The 23,232-nt window shown below is 36.3% G+C and overlaps 1 protein-coding gene across 24 annotated transcripts in view; it reads left to right on the top strand.

The window, feature by feature from the left end:
- Positions 1–23,232, top strand: part of SPAG9 (sperm associated antigen 9) — a 155,518-nt gene that overhangs the window by 106,262 nt on the left and 26,024 nt on the right. For 23 of the 24 annotated variants that reach the window (XR_014080400.1, XR_014080401.1, XR_014080398.1 and 20 more), the window contains 11 exons: positions 1,877–1,998; positions 8,858–8,915; positions 9,530–9,682; positions 10,149–10,200; positions 12,959–13,089; positions 16,706–16,762; positions 17,785–17,958; positions 18,522–18,651; positions 19,852–19,941; positions 20,187–20,354; positions 20,814–20,985. Coding sequence is in view for 16 of the 24 variants with exons in the window: in XM_081583303.1 (XP_081439429.1) it covers positions 1,877–1,998; positions 8,858–8,915; positions 9,530–9,682; positions 10,149–10,200; positions 12,959–13,089; positions 16,706–16,762; positions 17,785–17,958; positions 18,522–18,651; positions 19,852–19,941; positions 20,187–20,354; positions 20,814–20,985 (1,307 nt within the window). In the remaining 8 variants the exon portion in view is untranslated. Of the gene's footprint in view, positions 1–1,876; positions 1,999–8,857; positions 8,916–9,529; positions 9,683–10,148; positions 10,201–12,958; positions 13,090–16,705; positions 16,763–16,919; positions 16,932–17,784; positions 17,959–18,521; positions 18,652–19,851; positions 19,942–20,186; positions 20,355–20,813; positions 20,986–23,232 lie in introns of all 24 variants that reach the window. The other variant, XM_081583300.1, reaches the window with a different exon arrangement.

Raw genomic sequence — 23,232 nt, 5'->3', positions numbered from 1 at the left:
AATGGATATGAGTTTGAGCAAACTCTGAGAGACAGAGAAAGACAGGGAAGCCTCGTGTCCTGCAGTCTGTGGAGTTACAAAGAGTCGACACAACTGAGCAACTGAACAACAACAAAGTTTTGGCACATGTCGTAAAGAATCTGCCTGCCAATGCAGGAGGCTTAAGAGACGCGGGTTCTTTACCTCAGTTGGGAAGATCCTCTGGAGTAGGAAATGGCAGCCCACTCCAGTATACTGGCCTGGAAAATCCCATGTCCAGGAGTCTCGTGGGCTACAGTCCTTCAGATCACCAAGAGTCAGACACGACTTTGGTGAGTGAACAACAACAAGTAAATGATATTGCTTCTTCAGTTTTCTGCCTGTAACACTTGACCTTGGCTTCTGTTGTTCGGGGAGTAATGCCAGGAAAAGGGAGGTCTCACTGCTCTGGAGGGTTGATATAGGTTCTCATACTGCTTTTTGTACTTACTTTCATCCCATCCCTCTATCTTAATGTTTCTGTTGCATACTTCTTTCTGCAGATTGCTGGTTCCATCAATTCCTAAGCTTTTCATGAATTTTGGCTGCATACTGACTTTCTCTCTAAACACTACTGGGTTAAGTTTCAGCTTAGTTTGGTCAGTTAAATCAGTTTCTAATGTTTACCCACATGTTTTCCATCTTACAGAATTTTGTTCATGTTGTGTCTGCTGTAGGTTCTTTTTCTGTTCCCTCTGTCCTTGTGGGCATATACTTTTAAGATTCTTTTACTGTCATTTTAGTTGCATTTTTGAATTATTGGGTGAGAAATGACTATCTCCACCATATTTAACTGGAAATCTTGTGCAGACTTTTCTCCATTATTGTAACATTAATGCTTAGACACTCACATTTCCCCATTCTTCTATACTGCTTCAAAAAGGGCTTACACGCACTGTATTGCAACTTGCTTTTTAAAAAGCACCTCTATATTATGGTTTTCTTTCATTTTTGAAGCTCTGTTTTAATGTTTTTAAAGTTAAAATTTTAAACTCTTAGATGTATACGTAACTTATTTCATCTATGCCCTTTTAATGATCACTTGGGTTATTTCAACTTTTGCTGCTCTGACCATCCTTTTACATACATAATTGCCTTCTTTTGACAGAGCTTTTGTAGGATTTTTTATTAATTTTTTTTTTTTTTTTGGCCCATACCACACTGCTTGCAGAATCTTAGTTCCCTGATCTGGACCACCACAGTGAAAGTGCCAAGTCCTAACCAGTGGACCCACCAGGGATGCTTCCCTGTAGGAGTATTTTAGACATCAAGTCCTTGGTCACTGGGTATTTGCATTTTTAATTTTAGTAGATCCTGCCAAGTTGCCCTTAAAAGAAAAATAAAATGGCTGTTCCAGTTTATACCCAGATAACATAGATCATGGTAGTTAAGATCATGGATTCTGAAGCCTGGCTGCCTAGGTTTGAGTTCTGCCTCTTTGACTCATTTGCTGGATGATTTTGGCAAATTCCGTAACCTCTTTAGTTTCCTCTTCTGTAAAGTTGGGATAAGAGCAAGCAGCTCTTTTGTAGAGTAGGTGTGGCTTTAATAAGGTAATCTATGAAAAGACTTAGAGCAGCGCCTGAACAATGCAGAATAGTACTCTCTCTTAGCTGCTGTTTTTGTTTGTGTCTGCTAGGATCTCACCACAAAAACATCTGTATTTTCTTCACTAGTTCTCTCTGTGGAGTATAATGAAAATTTCTTAGGAAACCTTTGAGAAATTCTTTTAATTTATATTTTATATTAAATATTACAGGTTAAAAATTCTTATGTAACTTAGCCTTTTGTATTCATTTTGCACTGTTAAAAACATCTTTGACATATCTGTTGATTTGGTTTTGTTTTTGTTGCCTAGCACTCCCACCAAAGGCATAGAGAACAAAGCTTTTGATCGCAATACAGAATCTCTCTTTGAAGAACTGTCTTCAGCTGGTTCAGGTCTAATTGGAGATGTGGATGAAGGAGCAGATTTACTAGGTATGATAGTTTATCTGAAATAGTATAATACTGTTTTAAAAATAGATTTTTAAAATGATATGATGGAACATTTCTTTAAAATGTCCCTAACTTGGGCTTCCCTGGTGGCTCAGTTGTAAAGAATCTGCCTGCCAATGCAAGAGACCCTGGTCTGATCCCTGATCTGGGGAGATCCCATGTGCCACAAAGCAACTAAGCCTGTGCACCACAGCTACGGAGCCTATGTTCTAGGCCTGGAAGCCGCAACTACTGAAACCCATGTGCCTTAGAGCCCGTACTCCACAGCAAGAGAACCACCACAGTGAGAAGCTTGTGCACTACAACTAGAGGATAGCCCTTGCTCGCCTGCAACTAGAGGAAAGCCTGCACATCAAGGACCCAGCACAACCAAAAACAAATTTAAAAAGAAGTCCCTAACTGTACAGTGGGGCAGAGTTATTGTGCTTTTAACTAATTAGTAGGAACGTATTCTTTGAAATCATGCAAGTTTTAAATGAAAATGTCTTCACATATGGATGCATTTAGAATTGAATTGCGTTTTAGTTTGTATTTTGAATTCACATACACAATTTATTGAACTCCTTCCTGCTATGTTCTGAGAACAGTATTACATATAAGAAACACAATAATATATGTATACATGGGGTTATATATAGATATATAGATTTTATGGATTGATGGATAGTTACTTCCTGGCTTAAATAGAGTTCACTAAATTCACTTGACTTTTCTGAGGTTTCACAGAGTATTCTGTTTTATCTTCTTGAGAAATATGTTAGAATTTGTGTTGTTGAAGATTATCTGGTTTGAAAAGGATACTGTATTTGGCTCTTCTACTATTGATCTAGTTTGTTGTTGTTCAGTCGCTTAAGTCTTGTCCGATTCTTTGCAACCCCATGGACTGTAGCCTGCCAGGCTCCTCTGTCTATGGGATTTCCTAGGCAAGAATACTGGAGTGGATTGCCATTTCCTTCTCCAGGGGATCTTCCTAACCGATGGATTGAACCCTGGTATCCTGCATTGGCAAGCAGATTCTTTACTGCTGAGCTACCAGAGAGTGAATGACCTTTGCCAAATATCTTAACCTCTCTGGGCATTAGTTTCTTTGTGTATAAAAAGAAAGACATGAGCTCTAATTCAGGGATTGGATAGGCTGTGACTCCTGGATTATTTGTGTGTACAAATAAAGTTTTATTGGGACACTGCCAATAGTTTTTTTTTTTTTTAAACGTTTTATCTTTGGTTTTGGGCTTCCCAGGTGGCACAGTGGTAAAGAATCTTCCTGGCAATGCAGGAGATGCAAGCGACGCAGGTTCAATCCCTGGGTCAGGAGGATCCCCTGGAGGAGGAAATGGCAACCCACTCCAGTATTCTTGCCTGGAAAATTCCATGGATAGAGCAGCCTGGCAGGCTACAGTCCATAAGGTCTCAAAGAGTTGGTCAGGACGGAACACACACAGACACCCACACACAGTAGTTGCTTTTGCCCCACAATAGCGGAGTTAAGTTGTCCCTGACAGGGATTATGTGGTTTACAAAGCCGAAAATATTCACCATCTGGGCCTTTACACACAAAAAAGTTTGCACCTGCTCTAAGTGATCTTTAAAGTTCCTTTGAAAAATAATTACATGAATGAGATTTCCCTGAGGGTCCAGTGGTTAAGACTCTGTGCTTCCACTGCAGGGGGCATAGGTTCGGTCCCTAGTCGGTGAACTAAGATCTTGCAAGTTGCACCATGCAGGCAAAAAAAAAAAGTTTACATGAATCTGACTCCTGTCAATTAGCTCTGATGTGCCTTTCTTTATAACTTAAGACCTTATAGAAATTGAATACATTATAGTATTAAAAGTCTGTGCCTTTGGAATGGATTCTGGTCTCCAAACATTTTTTGTATCCCTTAGTAATTCAGTATAGATTACACTGTTCTTAAAAGGTGTTGTTTATCAATCTTGTGGATATAGAGAGGTGTTGCTTGCATTCATTTATGTCAAATTTATTGATTACCAGTTATGTCCTCAATAAGTATATTTTGAAGGAAACACAGTTTCTGTCTACACAGAGCTATTGGCTTATTTAAAGTAAGAGAGATTGAAAGTACATAAACTGAGTTAGGTATAGACTCCCACCACTAAAGTCTAAGTAAAACATTGGAAGCTTTGAACAAACTTGCATTTTTCAAGGGTGTCTCAAGGATTAATTCTTAAGAAGCACTCCATTTTTACGTTTAAATTTATGCTCTTTGTTAACATTAAATTGTGCATGAAAAGTTCCTTTTAAGATTTGATATAAGAAACTGACTTCCTGCCAAAATTGAGGAACAGATACAAAAAAATGTTAGAAAAAAGAATTTTTAATGTTTAAGCACATACTAAAATTTATATACAGTAAAGCACAGTTTTTTGTTTTGACAAATGCATAGAATTGTATAGCCACCACCAGAATTAATATATATCACCTCTCAAAAAAATCCTTCATGCTTCCCCTTTGTAATTTACCAGAGTGAAGTACTTTTTAAATGTACTTTTTACCCTCTGCTTCCTTATAATCCAGTATTGAATATATCATTATTGAGGTTGGTGGCCCTAAACTTACTTACTTGTAAAGATGTAAGAAGCCACATAATGCTTAGAAATAATTGTCATCTTTTAAATCAAATATTTTTCCAAAAGCTTCCATTCTTTAAGTCAGAAAATTAAGCATAATAAATAGCTTAAAACAAAATCCTGATTTCCTTTCCACTTTGAAAAAAAGAAATACACTGTAAACTACTCTCTTTTCCCTTTTGCAGATATTTTTATATTTACCTGGAAAATGTTCCAGATTTGAAGTTTTAATATATTACCTTAAGTGATTTAAGCCTGTATGAATACTTTTGGTCAAAGATGTTAAATGAAACCTCCAACGCACATAGTTGTTCCTTGGCTTCTCTTCTGTTTTGTTCAGCAATAGTAATTGCATTGTAATACTCACTAACTGGAACATGGTTAAACTGGTAAAATTGTTTCCCAAAGTTCCTTAAATTGTCTTCAGTTGATAAATAAGTCCATTTCTATAACTCATTATTGGTTTTACAATTACTGTGTTATTGTAAAACTCTTCCCTGGTCTTTGTAATCATTATGCACGTACTCAGTTTTAGATTACTGTTTTCAAATTTTAATAGTTTAAAAAAGATAATCCCCCACAGTTTGTCCTTTATCTTGATTGATATCTCATTCTCTGACTTTATTTCCAGTGATTCTTTTCTCCATTCACTTTTGTCACTTACCCCCCCATGGCCACATTCTAGAACTTGTGAATCATACATTCATTCATCCTATTCTTGAGATTTTCTTTAATTTTCTTACTCTTGATTAAATTTTATTTTTTCAATTTCACTATTTTAATTAACTTCTTCCTGTTATCATTTAAACATGTTGAGGATAAAACTACTGCCCTCTTCTGACTCCATATCTTTAGTACCTTTCCACTAGATGACTCTCCTCCCATTTCCAGCCATGCTTTTTTGCAGCAATATCAGTGAGGCAGGTGTCTGTTATGTGCCTGGCACTATTCTAGATTGATATACTAGTGAACAAAACAGACTTCTTGAAAGTGTGTCTACTTTTAACCGGCAGGATTTTCCCGGCCTCACTTGTACTGCATGTGCCTGCAGTCTGTCATTCGGCCCCACACTGACCTTCCCAGGAATAGCTTTCTTGTTTGCTGTCTCCAGCAGCTCCTTCTCAGTTATTTCCCATGACTTCTCAAATAACATTTGTCTTTAAACAGTCTTTGCTGTGGGTTCTGTCCTATCAGAGTTCTCTGTATTCTTTCCTGCCTCTGATGATTTCTTTTCAGTCCTTGCAGGATCCTTTCTCTGCCCAGCTTTCAGATGTTCCTAGTCTAGGCTTGCTTCCATGTTTGAGATGTCTTATTTGCTCTTGTTTTTTCTGGGTTTTCATGGCTCATTGCTCCAAACGTTTTCTCTCCATCTAAGATTTTTTTCAATAGCACCAGACTATTACTTCCAAACAGCACTCTAGACCACTTCTAAGATGATTTGTAGAACTTTGTAGTTAAAACTCAGTTCATCAACATCTTTCTTTATGTCCCCCAAGGCTGTTCTTATATCAGTATGTATTAACTCAATGAATGACCTCACCATCAACTCCTTTCTCCATCCTAAATCTCTCTCACTTCCCTCAAAACCAGTCATGAGGATTTTTTGCCTCCTTCCTTAAGAAAAAAAAAAGTCTATGTATCTGTTTCTATATCTCCTTCTTGCCTCTAACTAAATGGCATACCCTTCTCTACGAGTTCTGCTTTAATCCCCTAGTTAAAGCTCAGGTGTCTGGAAGCATTCCCATAGCACTACATTTATTACACAACTCTTCATGATACTTTATTGCAGTTTTTTTAATGTGCCTGCCTCCCTGACTAGACTATAAGCTCAGTATGGCCTAGACAATTATATCTTTTGCTCACTGTTGAGTCTTTGGCACATGGCACAGCAACTGGGTGAGTGGACTGTTAAATAGTTCTACCAGTTTTGTTTCACCTCTAAATCTATGCTTCTTTAACTTTTGAAACTAAAACTCCCTTACAGGAGAATTTGTAAGAGAGTAGTGTACATTTGGGAAAATGCACATACAGAAATAGATAAAATTGTGCATACTTCCTCAAGGGAGCAACAGATAATCTGGAATCCCATCTATAAACCTAACTTGTGAATCAGTGCTAAAATCCATATGTGATGTGTTTTATTTTTAAAACTGTCAGGCAGTTTTTTGCTTGTTTTAATAGGATAAGTTTTCCAAATATGTTACACCTAAGTTTATGCTTAGTTGAAGACATTTGTAGAAATATGGCCACTTCAAGTTACGTTTTTCTTATAGTCATCATTTTTATCAATACATTTCAAAGTGAAAATTTTGGACAATGGTATTGGTTATGCATTAGATTTATATGCTAGATTTTAGAAGAGCTCTTCACTGAGAATGTGTAAACTCTAGAAACTATATTATAAGATGATTTCCATAGAGTACATATTTCAAAAATATTCCTGTTTATGATATTTATACTTTACTGTGTTTGGTTTCTCTACATCTTTTCAATTTTATTGGCTCCTTTCTCTCATTTTGAAATAAATGAGTATGGCTCTTGCTTTCTGAAAACAATCTAATTGAGATTCTCATTCATTTTTTTGCTTGGGCTGCTTCCCCAGGGGAATATTCTGGTGTGTATGCTTTTAAATACTTTAATGTTACAGCTTTTTAAGCTAGGTGGTCTTGGCTGCTTTTCTCATTAATGCTTTCTCATTTTTTTTCTGCTCAACTATATTTTCCCGCATATATTTTTCAGCCTTTATGCTTATCTCCCTGTATGCTTGAGAGTTTAGCAGACAGTCATTATATAAACTTTTTCACCCAACCTCAACCCTGTTTCTTTTGACTTTATAGCTTTATTAACTTTAGTGTTTAAAGCGAATATTTCAACATATCTTGTCAAATTCATTTTTAAATTGGAATTTGGAAACTGTTTTAGTTTGTGTTTAGTTTCAGCTTTTGGATAATATGTAGATGATTAAATAAGCTACTATTTCTGGTATTTATTCTTCATGGTGGAAGTACCTTGTTCTTTGAGAATATCTGAGATCATTATAATACAATATAGGAGTCCATAAGTGAGCAGAGAATTTCTAGCATTCCCAGGTTGGTTGAGTTTTAAATTATCTTTTAGTTATTTGAAATATTACCTCTTTTTTAAAATAAAGAGACATGTTAGCTCTATTAATTTTTTTTGTTTTCTTTAGAAATATTTACTTTTTTAGGTGGGTTATGAATATTATTTCTTCCACTGTATGTAATTTTCCAATATTAGCTTATGAAACATGGAATGGTCGGGGTTTTGTTTTGCTTTGTTTTGTTTTTGTAACTTTTTGAGGTATGTTCCCTAGTGTGTTGTTTAATTTCTTCAGTTTCTTACAAGTCGCAAACTGAATAGCTTTCTTCTCCCTGAAGATCACTATGTTTGATCTTGCATTGAATATTCTACCACCCACCTTACAGTACTCATTAAGTTATTAAGCAAGGTTCTATAAATTGACAAGTAAACACTGTTTCAAAGATGGCACTTTGAAGAAACCTTTGTATTATTGATCTGGAATTTTCACTCTAATTATATTCAAGTTTATTTTGTAAAAGAATTAGTAACATATCAGAGTATCCTTATGAATGAAGGAAATCATCTTAATTTCTGTCTTTTCCACATCATTATGCATTAAATCATAACATTGTGATTTCAGATGTCTTTCATATCATGCATAAAACTTGTTGGATTAAGTATCTGTTTTCATGCTGTTTCTCACATGAAGCATCTCTTGTTCTTTGTTTTTGCTTTACATGGAATGCATGGGCTTTAAGACCATAATTTCTTTGGTAAGGTTTCATCTGTGTTGGGGTTCTGTTTCTTGTTTCTGCCTGTTCTGTATTAATAGGACCTAATTTTTACGCAAAAGCCTACAATATCAAGTGTGATTTAGAAATGATTTCTCATCCATAATTAATGCTATTCTTTTTTCCCCACTAAATACTGTTACTTTTAAAAATATTTGGCAGAAAAGTCTTCACTGTTTGGAATATTATCTAGGAGAAGCAAAATACAGACTTAAGAAAACCTTTAGCTTTGTTCTGTGGTAGATAATTATAATTTTATAATGTATGCAAGGAAACATATAAAAATGAAATTATAGACAAAATGAGATTATTGAGGGACAGATAAAATGTTAAAATAAAATTTGTGACTATAGCTTGTTTTAAGTCTTATATATAGTTTTAATAAATTTATTTTCAAAGTTTTTATCTTTTTTCTTTGATAGGAATGGGTCGTGAAGTTGAAAATCTTATATTGGAAAATACACAACTGTTGGAAACCAAGTAAGTATATACAGAATTTAACAGGGAATAAGAGATACTGAATTTTCTTCTCATCCATGTCAATGTCACATCTTTAACATAGTACAAATGCAGACTTACTACCCTATCTCCTCCCCGTCTCTGTGTATGGCCTTGTGCATACACATGTACACAGGCAGATAGTTAATGGGACCTAACTTCACTAATAGATAGGTTTCATTGCTCTGGGTTGTGGGTTTTTTTTTCCATAAACAGATTTTGATCTCCTTTTACCCTACAAATATCCATGCCTTTCTCTTAACCTTCTGAATGTGTCCTGTGTAGTATCATTTCAGAACTTATTAAGAGTAATACCCTTATGGATGCTATAAATTTAATCTTAATTCTGACTTTTGATAATTTGGTGGTCTGTCTTGCCTTATCTATTTATTCTTTGGTAAGTGGGAAAAGTAAAAACAGGCCATTACTTTGTGGGCTTTTTTTTCTAAACCTGCAGACAACATCAGGTAGAGTATCTTTGAAGCATTCAATTATTATTTAGCTTTTTGATTGTAGTTACTTTAGTCTACAAGAGCAATCAGCTTAAAGATAGAATATTTATTTGTAATGGTGCTCTTTAAATATGTGTTTCTTAGAAATGCCTTGAATGTAGTGAAGAATGACTTGATAGCAAAAGTAGATGAACTTACCTGTGAGAAAGATGTGCTGCAAGGGGAGCTGGAGGCTGTGAAACAAGCCAAGCTGAAGCTGGAGGAAAAGAACAAAGAATTGGAAGAAGAGCTTAGGAAGTAAGTTTTTACCATGTTGTTCTAAACCAAACAAGCATTGCCATTGTACCACCAGGATTATAACAAGACTGCTACCTTTAGTCCTCTCAAATCACAAAGGGCACAGAACTGCCTGGGATAGGGTTAAGTGCCTGGCTGATTGCCTCTACTCTGAACACCCTCCCATTTATTGACTATTACAATTTTTTGTGTATGTCATGATTGTGAAAGAAGTTAGACTGTTCAGATGTTGCTAATCAGGAAACTGTAAACATTCATTATTTTTCTTTACCCAGCTTTCTTTACTACCTGGTTTTCTGACAACAGTGCTATAATAATGTTCCCTAAAATGAAAGCAGCTAAAAAAGCTGCTTGGAAAAAGAAAAACAATCATTTAACGATAGTTAAAATTTTTGACCTATTCTCTCTTCTGTAAAAAGTTGAAGTCAACTTGAATAACATATTTTGTTTCCACTCCCCCCACTAGAGCTCGTGCAGAAGTTGAAGATGCAAAGCAAAAAGCAAAAGATGATGATGATGTAAGTTTATAATTTTGAACTTGTTTTTCTTACGTTGCCACATTCTGGTATTTTGGGGAAATCTTATTAATTAAGCTTTGGATATATCACTTTAAAGATGAAAGTTCAGTTCAGTCACTCAGTTGTGTCCGACTCTTTGCGACCCCATGGACTGCAGCACGCCAGGCCTGCCTGTCCATCATCAACTCCCGGAGTTTACTCAAACTCATGTCCATTGAGTCGGTAGTGCCATCCAACCATCTCATCCTCTGTCGTCCCCTTCTCCTCCTGCTTTCAATCTTTCCCAGCATCAGGGTCTTTTCCAATGAGTCGGTTCTGTGCATCAGGTAGCCAAAATATTGGAGTTTTAGCTTCAGCATCAGTCCTTCCAATAAATATTCAGGACTGATTTCCTTTAGGATGGACTGGTTGGATCTCCTCTCTCAGGGACTCTCAAGAGTCTTCTCCAACACCACAGTTCAAAGCCATCAATTCTTCGGCACTTAGCCTTCTTTATAGTCCAACTCTCAACATCCATACATGACTACTGGAAAAAACCATAGCTTTGACTAGACAGACCTTTGTTGGCAAAATAATGTCTCTGCTTTTTAATATGCAGGTTGGTCATAACCTTTCTTCCAAGGAGCAAGCATCTTTTAATTTCATGGGTGCAGTCACCATCGGCAGTGATTTGGGAGCCCCCCCAAAATAAAGCCTGTCTCTGTTTCCATTGTTTCCCCATCTATTTGCCATGAAGTGATGGGACCAGATGCCATGATCTTAGTTTTCTAAATGTTGAGTTTTAAGCCAACTTTTTCACTCTCCTCTTTCACTTTCATCAAGAGGCTCTTTAGTTCTTCATTTTCTGCCATAAGGGTGGTATCAAAAAGTCAAAATCATGTTTATGATCATGAATAGGATAGATCATGCTCCGATGTACTATCCAGATGGTAAGCTTTCTAGCTCTTTGCATGTTCTCAGTTTTCCTCTGTGGCTTTGTACTCTCACTTGTGTTTGCATGTTCAAGCTCAAGAGCTAGCTGGAGAATTTTGGAGTTTTTTTGTTTGTTGTTTGTTTTGTTTCCAATTTTAACTTAGAAATATATGAAAGCTTTAGTAATAAAAAATTTAATGGTATTAAACACAAAAAGATGTCTATCAACTTTATAAGCAATTAGCCCATATTGTTTTCAACATATAAATACAAAAGAATAAATATGAACTTCTTGCCAATGTTAGCATACTAGTTATTATGTTGGTAACTAGGTTATCATCCCTATAATAGGTGTTTGCTGCTTAAGTATCAGACTTGAGATATATGGATGTCCTGATCAGAATGATTATTTGGTGCCCCTTCCATCTTTTATTTGTGCTTTTATATGATATTTGATACATTTAAAATATATGCTGTATATGTAGGTTAAGAGTAATATAACATTATAATAAATTAACATTATGAACCCACTGTTTAAGAACTAGGACATTATCAGACATTGAAGCTATGCTATGCTCTTCCCTCTGGAGGATACTACTATCCTGTACTTACCATTTTCTTAACTTGAAAGAAAAGTAATTTTATCATATCACACACATATGTATCTTTATAAGCTATGGTTTAATTTTCATTGTTTTTGTGTTTTATATGTATTTAGTCTTGGAGACTTCTTTTTTTCAGTATTATGTTTTTTATAGTTACCCTAGTTGTATAGTGGTATATAATTCATTCATGTTAACTCTTTTATAATATCCAATTATATAAATGTACTATAATTTATGTATTTGCTTTTCTGTAAATGAGTATTTTGGTTATTTTCAGCTTTTTAGTACTACGAACAGAGCTGTTATGAACATTGCAGTGAGAGTCTCCTAATTTTTCCAGAGTATATAGCTAGTAGTGGGATTGCTATGTTGCAAACTCAAAATCCTTTAATCATTTGTTGTTTGACTCTTTTTTTCAAAGGAGAGGTTGGGTTCTGTGGCAGGAGGATGAAGGAAGAAACTACTGAAGGCTAAGCTCAGCTCTTATCTTACTGTCCCATGCCTTTCAGCTTTGATTCAAAATGTGCATACTCCACTTAGCGAAACAAAAGCCCAATAGTTAAACCAGCCTTCCTTTTCAGGAGAGCCTTTGGAAAGAACGCAGCAGTAGAAGGAAGTTTGAGCAACTCCCTTTGGGATCTGACCATACTCATATTCCTTATCTTCCCTAATAATAATTCTGGTTAATACAGTTATCTCTATCTTACATTTATTTTATATTTCCTTTGGTGTTTTAGTGACTCCCAGCATTGGGTACCTTGATAACTAACCAACAGGTTTTTATGTTTTTCAGTGGCTTTGAGTATGTGTATAGATTGGTTGTTTGAGATAAATGTACCCCTTTTGGAACTTACTTGTAACTAATTTCTGAATAACTAGCAATTTATATAGAACATGAATTTAAAATACTGTTGTGGTAACAGCATTTTCAGGTGAGCATATTAAATCTATAGAGATAACAGCTTTTTCTAGTTTCATTCAAAATCTGCACTATTCTTTGTATTTATTTCCTTTATAATATATTCAAATACTTGTATTTATTTAGAAATTTTATCATCTGCTTTTCAGTCATAAGTAATTGTTTCTCTTTATTGATTTATTTTTGTGAGACCAGTTTTCTGTAAGTTAATCTATTAAAATTAAGGAATGTTAAAAGCTTAAAAATTTTACCTAAGTCTGAGCTATAAGGCCAAAACAGATACAGGCTCCCAGAGTGATCTGCAGTCTTCTTTTCGTTATAGAGTGATATTCCCACAGCCCAAAGGAAGAGGTTTACTAGAGTAGAAATGGCCCGAGTTCTCATGGAGAGAAACCAATATAAAGAGAGATTGATGGAGCTTCAGGAAGCTGTTCGATGGACAGAGATGATTCGGTTTGTATGAGAAGTACCTCTGGTGTTTTCCTACTTAACTTATTGTTTGCTAGGTTTCTGATTGTTTACTAATATTCATTTCTTTGTTCACAACTGGAGTCCTCCCTTGGGGATCCAAGCCCTTTCTCTGTTTACTAGGAAAGGTCTAAAGAAACACTGGCAATTAGAAACAGAATGTGATCGAAGTGAGTGCCTTTTGGGCCAGTAGAGCCTCTTGGAGGATATTCCCACAGCCTCTCAAAGGCAGTTGAGTAGTCTGTCGACGAAAATAATCAATAAACAATCTATAATGGAAATGGAAGAGTTTTTTGGTGCCAAATGGAGGACTGTGGCCTGGGAGAGAGCCTCTCTGATAACTGACAGATGTGTGGTTTTCAGCACAGTTTTATATCTTGTCAGAACAAGCAAAGTCAAACAAGTCAGGGGAACATTCCTTCAGGGTTTCTAAAACACCAGATCAGTGTGTACAGTAAGTGAGGCAGTATGGCCTTGGCACCTGGAAAGGGAGTCTTAACATCAAAAGAGTGAGTGTCAGCATTGGTGTCCCAGGAAGGGAGGCATTTCACCTTTTATTTTTTTAACATAGACATTCTTTACTTCTGGTCAGTGCACTCTTTTCTTTAATAATTAAAGCATATGTATAATATATGTTTGATAGTCCATAAATAGGCATTTTAGTTAGCATAACATTTCAATTAAAGGATGTATAAGCCAGAATACTTCTCCGTACCTCAATATGTGAACATTTCTTTCATCAATTGTTTTCTAAAAGAATATAGAAACTGACACTACTTTTGCAATAATGTCAGGAAGAGATAAAATTTTCATTTTCAACATAAGAAACAAAATCATTCTTAGTCGGTGTCTTCCTGTAAAATAGTCCTGATTTTTTTTCTCCTTTCTGACTAGTCTTGTATAAAAGCAGCCTTCGATTGACACCTTTGTCAGTTGGATCTTACTTATTACTGCTGCCATCTAATGGTCATATCCTCAGTAACAGTGTTTGTTACTTCAATTTTAAAGAGTTCATGAATTGCCCCCTAATTTGCCCATATTTTTCAGTTTGGATGGTCACATCAGATTTACCAGTAACAGTACACACTGACACATTGTTTTAAACTTTATGAAAGTATTTTCTAACCACCACTTTTACTTCCTTATGATTATATCCTTTACTTAATAGTAATGAATGAAACATTTTATGTAGCACATTTACAATTTTCAAAAGTTGTAATCGCTTATAACTGCTAAGAAGGAAGAAGATAAGTAGTGTCTTGCTGTTTTTGTCACTAAGTCATACCTGACTCTTTTGCAGTCCAGTGGACTGTAGCCCGCCAGGCTCCTCTGTCCCTGGGATTTCCCAGGCAAGAATACTGGAGTGGGTTGCCATTTCCTTCTCCAGAGGATCTTCCCTAACCCAGGGATCAAACCCACGTCTGCTGCATTGACAAGTGGATTCTTTACCACTGAGCCACCAGAGAAGCCTGATTAGTATCTTAATCTTTATTTATTGGACAAAGAAACCAATATACTAACAAATATGTTCTTAAACACCTGCTTTTAATAAAGAGATTTTGAATAAATAATAAGTAAATCGTTTAACAACTGAGACATATAGTCAGGCTGCACTTTTTATTACTATTTTTAATTTTCACAGCCAAATGGTAGTCAACAAGTGAAAAGAAAAAGGTAACTTTTAACTTTCTCCATTGAATTAAAAGATATTTTAAAATTAGTCAAAAAAAAAAGAAAAGGGAACTCTGACAGTGATGGCAAAATCCTTACAGCCATACTAAATCAGTTTGCAGTGCCCTTTTTTTAAAAAGAATTTTGCCTAATTACCTAATCAATCCAGTTTATTTTCTTTCCTGGTCAGCTTTTCGGTGATGAAAAAGTTTTAGTCCTGTGAAAAATGACCCATTAGAACAGTAAAGTTACAAGCTAGTTTTTGAGAACTGGAAATACAAGACAAACAACATCTTTATGTAGAGACAGAGATTTATAATGCAATATTTTAATATTAGGTTGATGCAAATGTAATTACAGTTTCAGACTGTGAATTTTAAATCATTATAACTAAGCTCAAACACATCTTTATTAATCAAAATAGGAACCATTACAGTCAGCACATTTTTGCCGATGAAAAATAAGTTTGTTTATTCCTGTGGTGTAAAAATCTGTACTTTGGGATTCCACGAGCTCTTGGAAAGCATTTTCTGCATCCTGCGGTTGTGGAAGCAAAAAGTTGTCAAGATGAATGAAGTGGTAGTCGGTTTATCAGAGGTCAGGTGAATATGGCGGATGATACTAAATTTCAGTTTGTTCAACTTTTGAGGCATTGGTTGCGTGGTATGCCATCAGGCGTTGTCATGGAGAAGAATTGGGCCCTTTCTGTTGACCAATACTGGCTGCAGGCATTGCAGTATTCAGTGCATCTCATTGATTTGCTGAGCATACTTCTCAGATGTAATGGTTTCGCCAGGATTCAGAAAGCTGTAATGGATCACACTGGCAGCAAACCACCAAATAGTGACCATGACCTTTTCTTTTGGTGCAAGTTTGGTTTTGGGAAGTGCTTTGGAGCTTCTTCTCAGTCCAATCACTGAGCTGGTCCGTTGCCAGTTGTCATATAAAATCTACTTTTTGTTGCGTGTCAATCCCATCAAGAAATTGTTCGTTGTTGTGTAGAATAAGAGAAGACAACACTTCAAAATGACCATGTTTTTGAATTTTGACCAGCTTATGTTACACCCACTTACCGAGCTTTTTCACCTTTCCAGTTTGCGTCAAATGCCAAATGACCATAGAATGGTTGACGTTGAGTTCTTCAGCAACTTCTCATGTACTTGTAAGAGAATCAGCTCAGTGATTGCTTTCAGTTGGTCGTTGTCAGCTTCCGATGGCCAGCCACTATGCTCCTCATCTTCAAGGCTCTTGTCTCCTTTGCAAAACTTCTTGAACCACCACTGCACTGTGTGTTCATTAGCAGTTCCTGGGCCAAATGTGTTGTTGATGTTACGAGTTGTCTCCACTGCTTTATGACCCATTTTGAACTCGAATAAAAAAATTACTTGAATTTGCTTTTTGTCTGACATCATTTCCCTAGTCTAAAATAAATATAAACAGCTAGTAAAAAATCATTAACAAAAAGCATAAAGCAAAAAATGCACATTAAAATGATGTATAACATGACCACATTTATTTAAGAATGTATTCCAATATCAAACAGCAAGTTTCAACAATGCAACCCTGCAATTACTTTTGTACCAACCTAATAAAAAGGAAAGTTGGAGGATATCTCATCAATAAAAAATTTAAACATCAACATTCAGGCTTGTTGGTTATCTGTCCTGCACAGATAGCAATTTTTTCTCTATCAGTAGTCTGAGCTCTTGAGGAAGGGATGGAATTTCAATATTATTAGTTGTGTTGGCCTTAACAGACTGACTGACACATGTAGATTAAAGTAATTTTTTATTAAACTTGTTGATTCTCCGTGTATTTCATGAGCTTCTTGGGTCCCTAGTTGTTTAGATAGAAAGCTAGACCATCTCACTGATAACACATTCATTTCATCTCTCTCCCTCCTTCTCTTTCCTTTTCCCTTTCCATGTAGTGCATCAAGAGAAAATCCAGCCATGCAGGAGAAGAAAAGGTCAAGCATTTGGCAGTTGTAAGTATCTAAAATCACATGAAGACATTAGATACCAGCACTTTGAGACAAAGAAGATTAAAATCAATCTGTTTTCACAAATGATTTCTTTCTTGTTACTTTCCTTTTTAAATTCAGGGTATATAGCTAAACTGAACTTTTTCTTTTTGGTATGTAGTATGCCAGCTCGGTAAGGCTGTTCTTGAGGACAAAAAAATTAGTATTATCGTAAGCTGCATCATGTTGGTTGTGCATTTGATGGCATCCTCTGCTCAATTAAATAGAATAATGGGGAATTATTTTTAGAGTTGATTTCCTAGATCCCCATTAAATAAGTTACTGATTCATTGATTGTGTGATTGTAAGAAAATTTAGAGAGCGAAGATTAGAAATTTAGTGTTTGTGGGGTTTGAGTAGTGTGTATATGTTTGTGCTTTGGACTTGACCTGTGTTTGTGCCAGAAGTACTATGCATTTATTGTGCTTAAAACTTACCCCTTTTTGAGGAATCTGCTATTTAATAGAAATAAGGTGTTTTTTTTTTTTCTTTTTGAGTGAATGTGAAAAATAGTTATTTAAATTGAGGTTAGTAAGGAAATGTATAAGATGTGTGTTAAAATGGTAATATGTGTTCTAGTACTTTATTATTACTATTTTTAGAAGTTGCTTACTAAGCTTCTGTTCAAACCACACAGCTGTACCTTGCTGTTTAACAACCACTGGCTGGCTAAAGGAACTGTCTTATTTCTTCATTATGAGAAGGTCTCTGTACTCAAGAGCTTCTTCCTTTCATTATGAGAGTTACTAATTAAAAAACAGGGATTTGCCATTCTAGGCAATAGTTTCTCTTTCCTGAATGTCTGAGTTTGGCTGTGAATTCTTGCTAAGGCTCCAGTGTGTTACTACAAAAAGTCTTTTTGCTAGCTTCTAACTCATTGCCTTGTAAAAACTCTGAAATTTGTGAAGAATTATGGATTGTTCTTAAGCATGCGTGTGATACATACACACACTGCACACACACATTCTCTCTTACTTTCCTTTTAGTTTCAGCCGACTTTTCAGCTCCTCAAGTAACACTACTAAGAAGCCTGAACCACCAGTTAATCTGAAGTACAATGCACCAACCTCTCATGTTACTCCTTCCGTCAAGAAAAGAAGTAGCACCTTATCTCAACTCCCTGGGGATAAGTCCAAAGCCTTTGATTTCCTTAGTGAAGAGTAAGTATTTTCCAGACTAATGGTTATGCTCTAAATAACTGTTTAGAATATTCTTGCCTCTTATCAGATCAGCTATAAGGGGTCAGATGGAACTATTAAGGGCTTCCCTAGTGGCTCAGAGGGTTAAGAATCTGCCTGTAATGCAGGAGACCTGGATTTGATCCCCGGATGGAAAGATCCCCTGGAGAAGGGAATGGCTACCCACTCCAGTATTCTTGCCTGGGGAATTCCATGGAAAGAGTAGCCTGGTGGGCTATAGTCTATGGGTTGCAAAGAGTCTGACATGACTGAGCGACTAACACTTTTTGTTGTAAGAGGAAATTGGCTTCCCATCCTGACTCTGTTCCTCATTAAGTATGTGAACCTGGGAAAGTTAACCTCTCAGAGCCCTGCCTATAAATGAGCATGATAACCTACCTCAGGGGTGTTAGGATTCAATTATATATTATCTGTAAACTGACACAAAGGTAATTTTTTCTTATTATTTCTATTTTAGCAGAAGAAGGGAGATAAGCTATTGTTATATTCACTTAATTAAAAAAGGAAATTTCTTTTTCTTTTAGAACTGAAGCTAGTTTAGCCTCACGCAGAGAACAAAAGAGAGAACAGTATCGTCAGGTAAAGGCACATGTTCAGAAGGAAGATGGTAGAGTGCAGGCTTTTGGCTGGAGTCTGCCTCAAAAGTACAAACAGGTAACGTTTGAATATGGTAAGAGCTTCTAGTGGGAAATACAGAGAGAGAGGAGTAGGCCTGAGCATGAAAGATTCTAAATACACATCCCAAACCTGCTGGTTTCAAGCAGCGTGAATTTGCCACATGTTTAGAGAAGCATTAAGGATTGTGGTTTTGTTTTCAGGCTGTTTTCTAGAGCCCTACAGTTCAAAAGAAATGCCTCTGAGTTCTTTGAAGAGGGAGAGGAGTTAATATAGGAGATGGTTGAGTATGGGACTTTGAGATAACCTAGTCTGTTGTAATATTTGAAGATTTCATTTAAAAGAAAAATAGTATCTATTGTTTAAATGTTAAAAGAAGCCTTCCTCGTGGAGCCTTTCAAACTGTTAACTTAAAACTCAATTCAATATTACTCAGCCATTAAAAAAAATACATTTGAATCGGTTCTACTGAGATGGATGAAACTGGAGCCCATTATACAGAGTGAAGTAAGCCAGAAAGAAAAACAATACAGTATACTAATGCATATATATGGAATTTGAAAGATGGTAACGATAACCCTCTATGCGAGACAGAATAAGAGACACAGATGCACAGAACAATTTTATGGACTCTGAGGGAGAAGGTGAGGGTGGGACATTCTGGGAGAATAGCATTGAAACATGTATATTATCATATGTGAAACAGAACACCATTCCATGTTCGATGCATGAGACAAGGGCTCAGGGCCGGGGCAATGGGATGACCCAGAGGGATGGGATGGGGAGGGAGGTGGGTGGGGGTTCCAGGAAGGGGAACACATGTAAACCCATGGCTGATTCATGTCAATGTATGGCAAAAACTATTACAATATTGTAAAGTAATTAGCCCCCAACTAAAATAAATAAATTTATAAAAAAAAAAACAACAAACTCAATTCAAGTCTTTCAAGAACATATTCCCTACCCCTAAAACACATGCACAACACACACAGTCACACCCACATGCATGTGTACGAACAGGTCTGTGAATTAGTGTATTTTTTCTGAGCTCCCTTATTTTCTCTAATTACCACTTGATTTTCTGCTTATTTTTCAAGAAAGTAAGACAAAGTTAACTTGAACTTGACTTCATAGAGTAAATATGTTATAGCAGTGCTTGCCTGTGTCTCAGTGGTTCTGTAAGTTCACTTTTGATGAAACTTAGCCAATGTGTCCTCCTCTCCCCTTCCCAATTATTAGGTAACCAATGGACAAGGGGAAAATAAGATGAAAAATTTACCTGTGCCTGTCTATCTCAGACCTCTAGATGAAAAAGATACATCAATGAAGGTAAATTAATATTGAAATTAAAGGTAATATTACTTAAAGTCTTGATGGATTTTTTCTAAAACAGAAGGAGTTTAAATTCTACTTTTGTGGGCAAAGTTACTCATTTTGTTGTTTTAGACTGAAATAGTTTGAATATTAGAGCCCTCTCTTTGTAATCATTAGATCTTTTAAGGAAATGTGAAAAGTTCTAAACATTTTTAAAGAGAAAATGACTTAATACCATCTTTTTTTTTAACCCCAAAAAGCTGTGGTGTGCTGTTGGCGTCAATTTGTCTGGTGGGAAGACCAGAGATGGTGGTTCTGTTGTTGGAGCAAGCGTATTTTACAAGGATGTTGCTGGCCTGGAAGCAGAAGGCAGTAAACAGCGAAGTGCATCTCAAAATAGCTTAGACAAGTTAGATCAGGAACTTAAGGTAAGTGCTTGCATTGCATTTGCCCCAGTTTCTGAGACTAATAGTTTAGCTCTTTGGTCTCAGACTTACTTCTAGGTCGAACTTCTAATTGGGGTTACTATGCCCTTGATTACTTCTCATCCCTGCCCTCACTCTTAAGTCAGTTGTACTAGAGTATATTTTACATGCAATAAAGTATACACTCAAAATAAGTACAGTTCAAAGAGTTTTGACAAATGTGTGAACCTGTGTAACAACTATCACAGTCAAGATAGAGAACATTTTTTATCACTGATCTGCTTTAACTACTAGTTTTTCGTCTACTAATTATTATTGAAAGGTGATTATACTCTCAGCCTTCCAAATAATCTGGAAGTGAACTTTAAATAGTAGTGTCCTTTAGTGTAATAGCACAGCCATATAAATATTTATGCACACATCTCATTTTAAACATTCATTTTCTTTGCTTTGCCTATGCAGGAACAACAGAAGGAGTTAAAAAATCAAGAAGAATTATCCAGTCTAGTCTGGATCTGTACCAGCACTCATTCAGCTACAAAAGTTATCATTATTGATGCTGTTCAACCAGGCAACATCCTAGACAGTTTCACTGTTTGTAACTCTCATGTTCTGTGTATATCAAGCGTACCAGGTAAGAGTAGTTCCTCTCTTTGCACCATCCACAGCTCCTCACTGGTAGAAGCTGGTTACTGGAGAGAGAGTTATGCATCTCTTTCTAGTTTGTGAAGGCAAAAAATAAACTGAGTTCAAATGACTAAGGAGGATATTTTCAGATACTGTGAAAAAAAATAAAACAATGGAAATTTGAGAAGGGTGGAAAACAGATGGCAAGGGACTATTTAAATGGATTAGTATGGAAAGCCCTTTTAAAATTTCATATTAAATATTATGTGATATTAAAACATTGGTTTAAAAATTAAAGGAAATCCCCTGACAGTCCAGTGGTTAAGACTTTGTGCTTCCACTGCAGGGCCATGGGTTCAGTCCCTGGTTGGGGAACTAAGATCCCACATGCCACCCAGCAGAGCAAAAAAAAAAAGTTGATGTATAGCGTGAACTACTACTCAGCCATATAAAGGAATGAGACTCTGATACGTTGCATAACATGGATTAACCTTAGAAACAACTCAGACACAAATACTGTATGATTCTACTTATCTGAGCTGTCTATTTATCTGAGCTGGCAAATTCATAAACAGAATTAAATTAGAGATTCTTGGGGTAAGGGTATGGCAATCAGAGAGTTATTTACTTGGTATAGGTATTCTGTATGGAGTGACAGAAAAATGTTGGATGTAGATAGCTGTGATGGCTGCACAACATTGTGAATATAATGAATGCCTCTGAACTACACACTTAACATGGTTAATATGGCAGACTTTATGTAGTGGCTCAGATCATGAACTCCTTATTGCCAAGTTTAGACTTAAAGAAAGTAGGGCAAACAACTAGACCATTCAGGTATGATATAAATCAAATCCCTTATGATTATACAGTGGAGGTGACAGATGGATTCAAGGGATTAGATCTGATAGAGTGTCAGAAGAACTATGGATGGAGGTTTGTAACATTGTACAGGAGGCAGTGATCAAAACCATCCCCAAGAAAAAGAAATGCAAAAAGGCAAAATGGTTGCCTGAAGAGGCCTTACAAATAGCTGAGAAAAGCAGAGATATGAAAGACAGAGGAGAAAAGGAAATACACCCATCTGAATGCAGAGTTCCAGAGAATAGCAAGGAGAGATAAGAAAGCCTTCTTAAGTGAACAATGCAAAAAAATAGAGGAAAAACAATAGAATGGGAAAGACTAGAGATCTCTTCAAGAAAATTAGAGATACCAAGGGAACATTTCATGCAAAGATGGGCACAATAAAGGACAGAAAAACGGTAAGGACCTAACAGAAGCAGAAGATACTAAGAAGAGGTGGCAGGAATACACAGAAGAACTATACAAAAAAGGTCTTAATGATCCAGATAATCATGATGGTGTGATCACTCACCTAGAGCCAGACATCCTGGAATGCGAAGTCAAGTGGGCCTTAGGAAGCATTACTCCGAACAAAGCTAGAGGAGGTGATGGAATTCCAGCTGAGCTATTTCAAATCCTAAAAGATGATGCTGTGAAAGTACTGCTTTCAATATGCCAGCAAATCTGGAAAACTCAGCAGTGGCCACAGGACTGGAAAAGGTCAGTTTTCATTCCAATCCCAGAGAAGGGCAATGCCAAAGAATGTTTGAACTACCACACAATCACCCTCATCTCACATGCTAGCAAGGTAATGCTCAAAATCCTTCAAGTTATGCTTCAACAGTATGTGAACTGAGAACTTCTAGAGGTACAAGCTGGATTTAGAAAAGGCAGAGGAACCAGAGATCAAATTGCCAACGTCCATTGGATCCTAGAAAAAGCAACAGAATTCCAGAAAAACATCTACTTCTGCTTCATTGACTATGCTAAAGCCTTTGACTGTGTGGATCACAACCAACTGGAAAATCCTTCAAGAGATGGGAATACCAGACCACCTTACCTGCCTCCTAAGAAATCTGTATGCAAGTCAAGAAGCAACAGTTAGAACCAGACACGGAACCACAGACTGGTTAAAAAATGGGCAAGGAGTATGTCAAGGCTGTATATTGTCACTCTGCTTATTTAACTTACATTCAGAGTGTATCATGTGAAATACCAGCTGGATAAAGCTCAAGGTGGAATCAAGATTGCCGGGAGAAATATCAATAACCTTAGATATGCAGATGACACCATCCTAATGGCAGAAAACGAAAAGGAACTAAAGAGCCTTCTGATGAAGGTGAAAGACCAGAGTGAAAAAGCTGGCTTAAAACTCAACATTCAAAAAACTAAGATCGTGGCGTCTGGTCCC

The sequence above is a fragment of the Giraffa tippelskirchi genome, chromosome 3 (assembly GCF_054371585.1).
Source record: "Giraffa tippelskirchi isolate mGirTip1 chromosome 3, T2T-mGirTip1v1.2.pri, whole genome shotgun sequence".
In the NCBI taxonomy this organism is placed as follows: Eukaryota; Metazoa; Chordata; class Mammalia; order Artiodactyla; family Giraffidae; genus Giraffa; species Giraffa tippelskirchi.
This window is presented reverse-complemented; position numbering and strand designations above follow the sequence as displayed.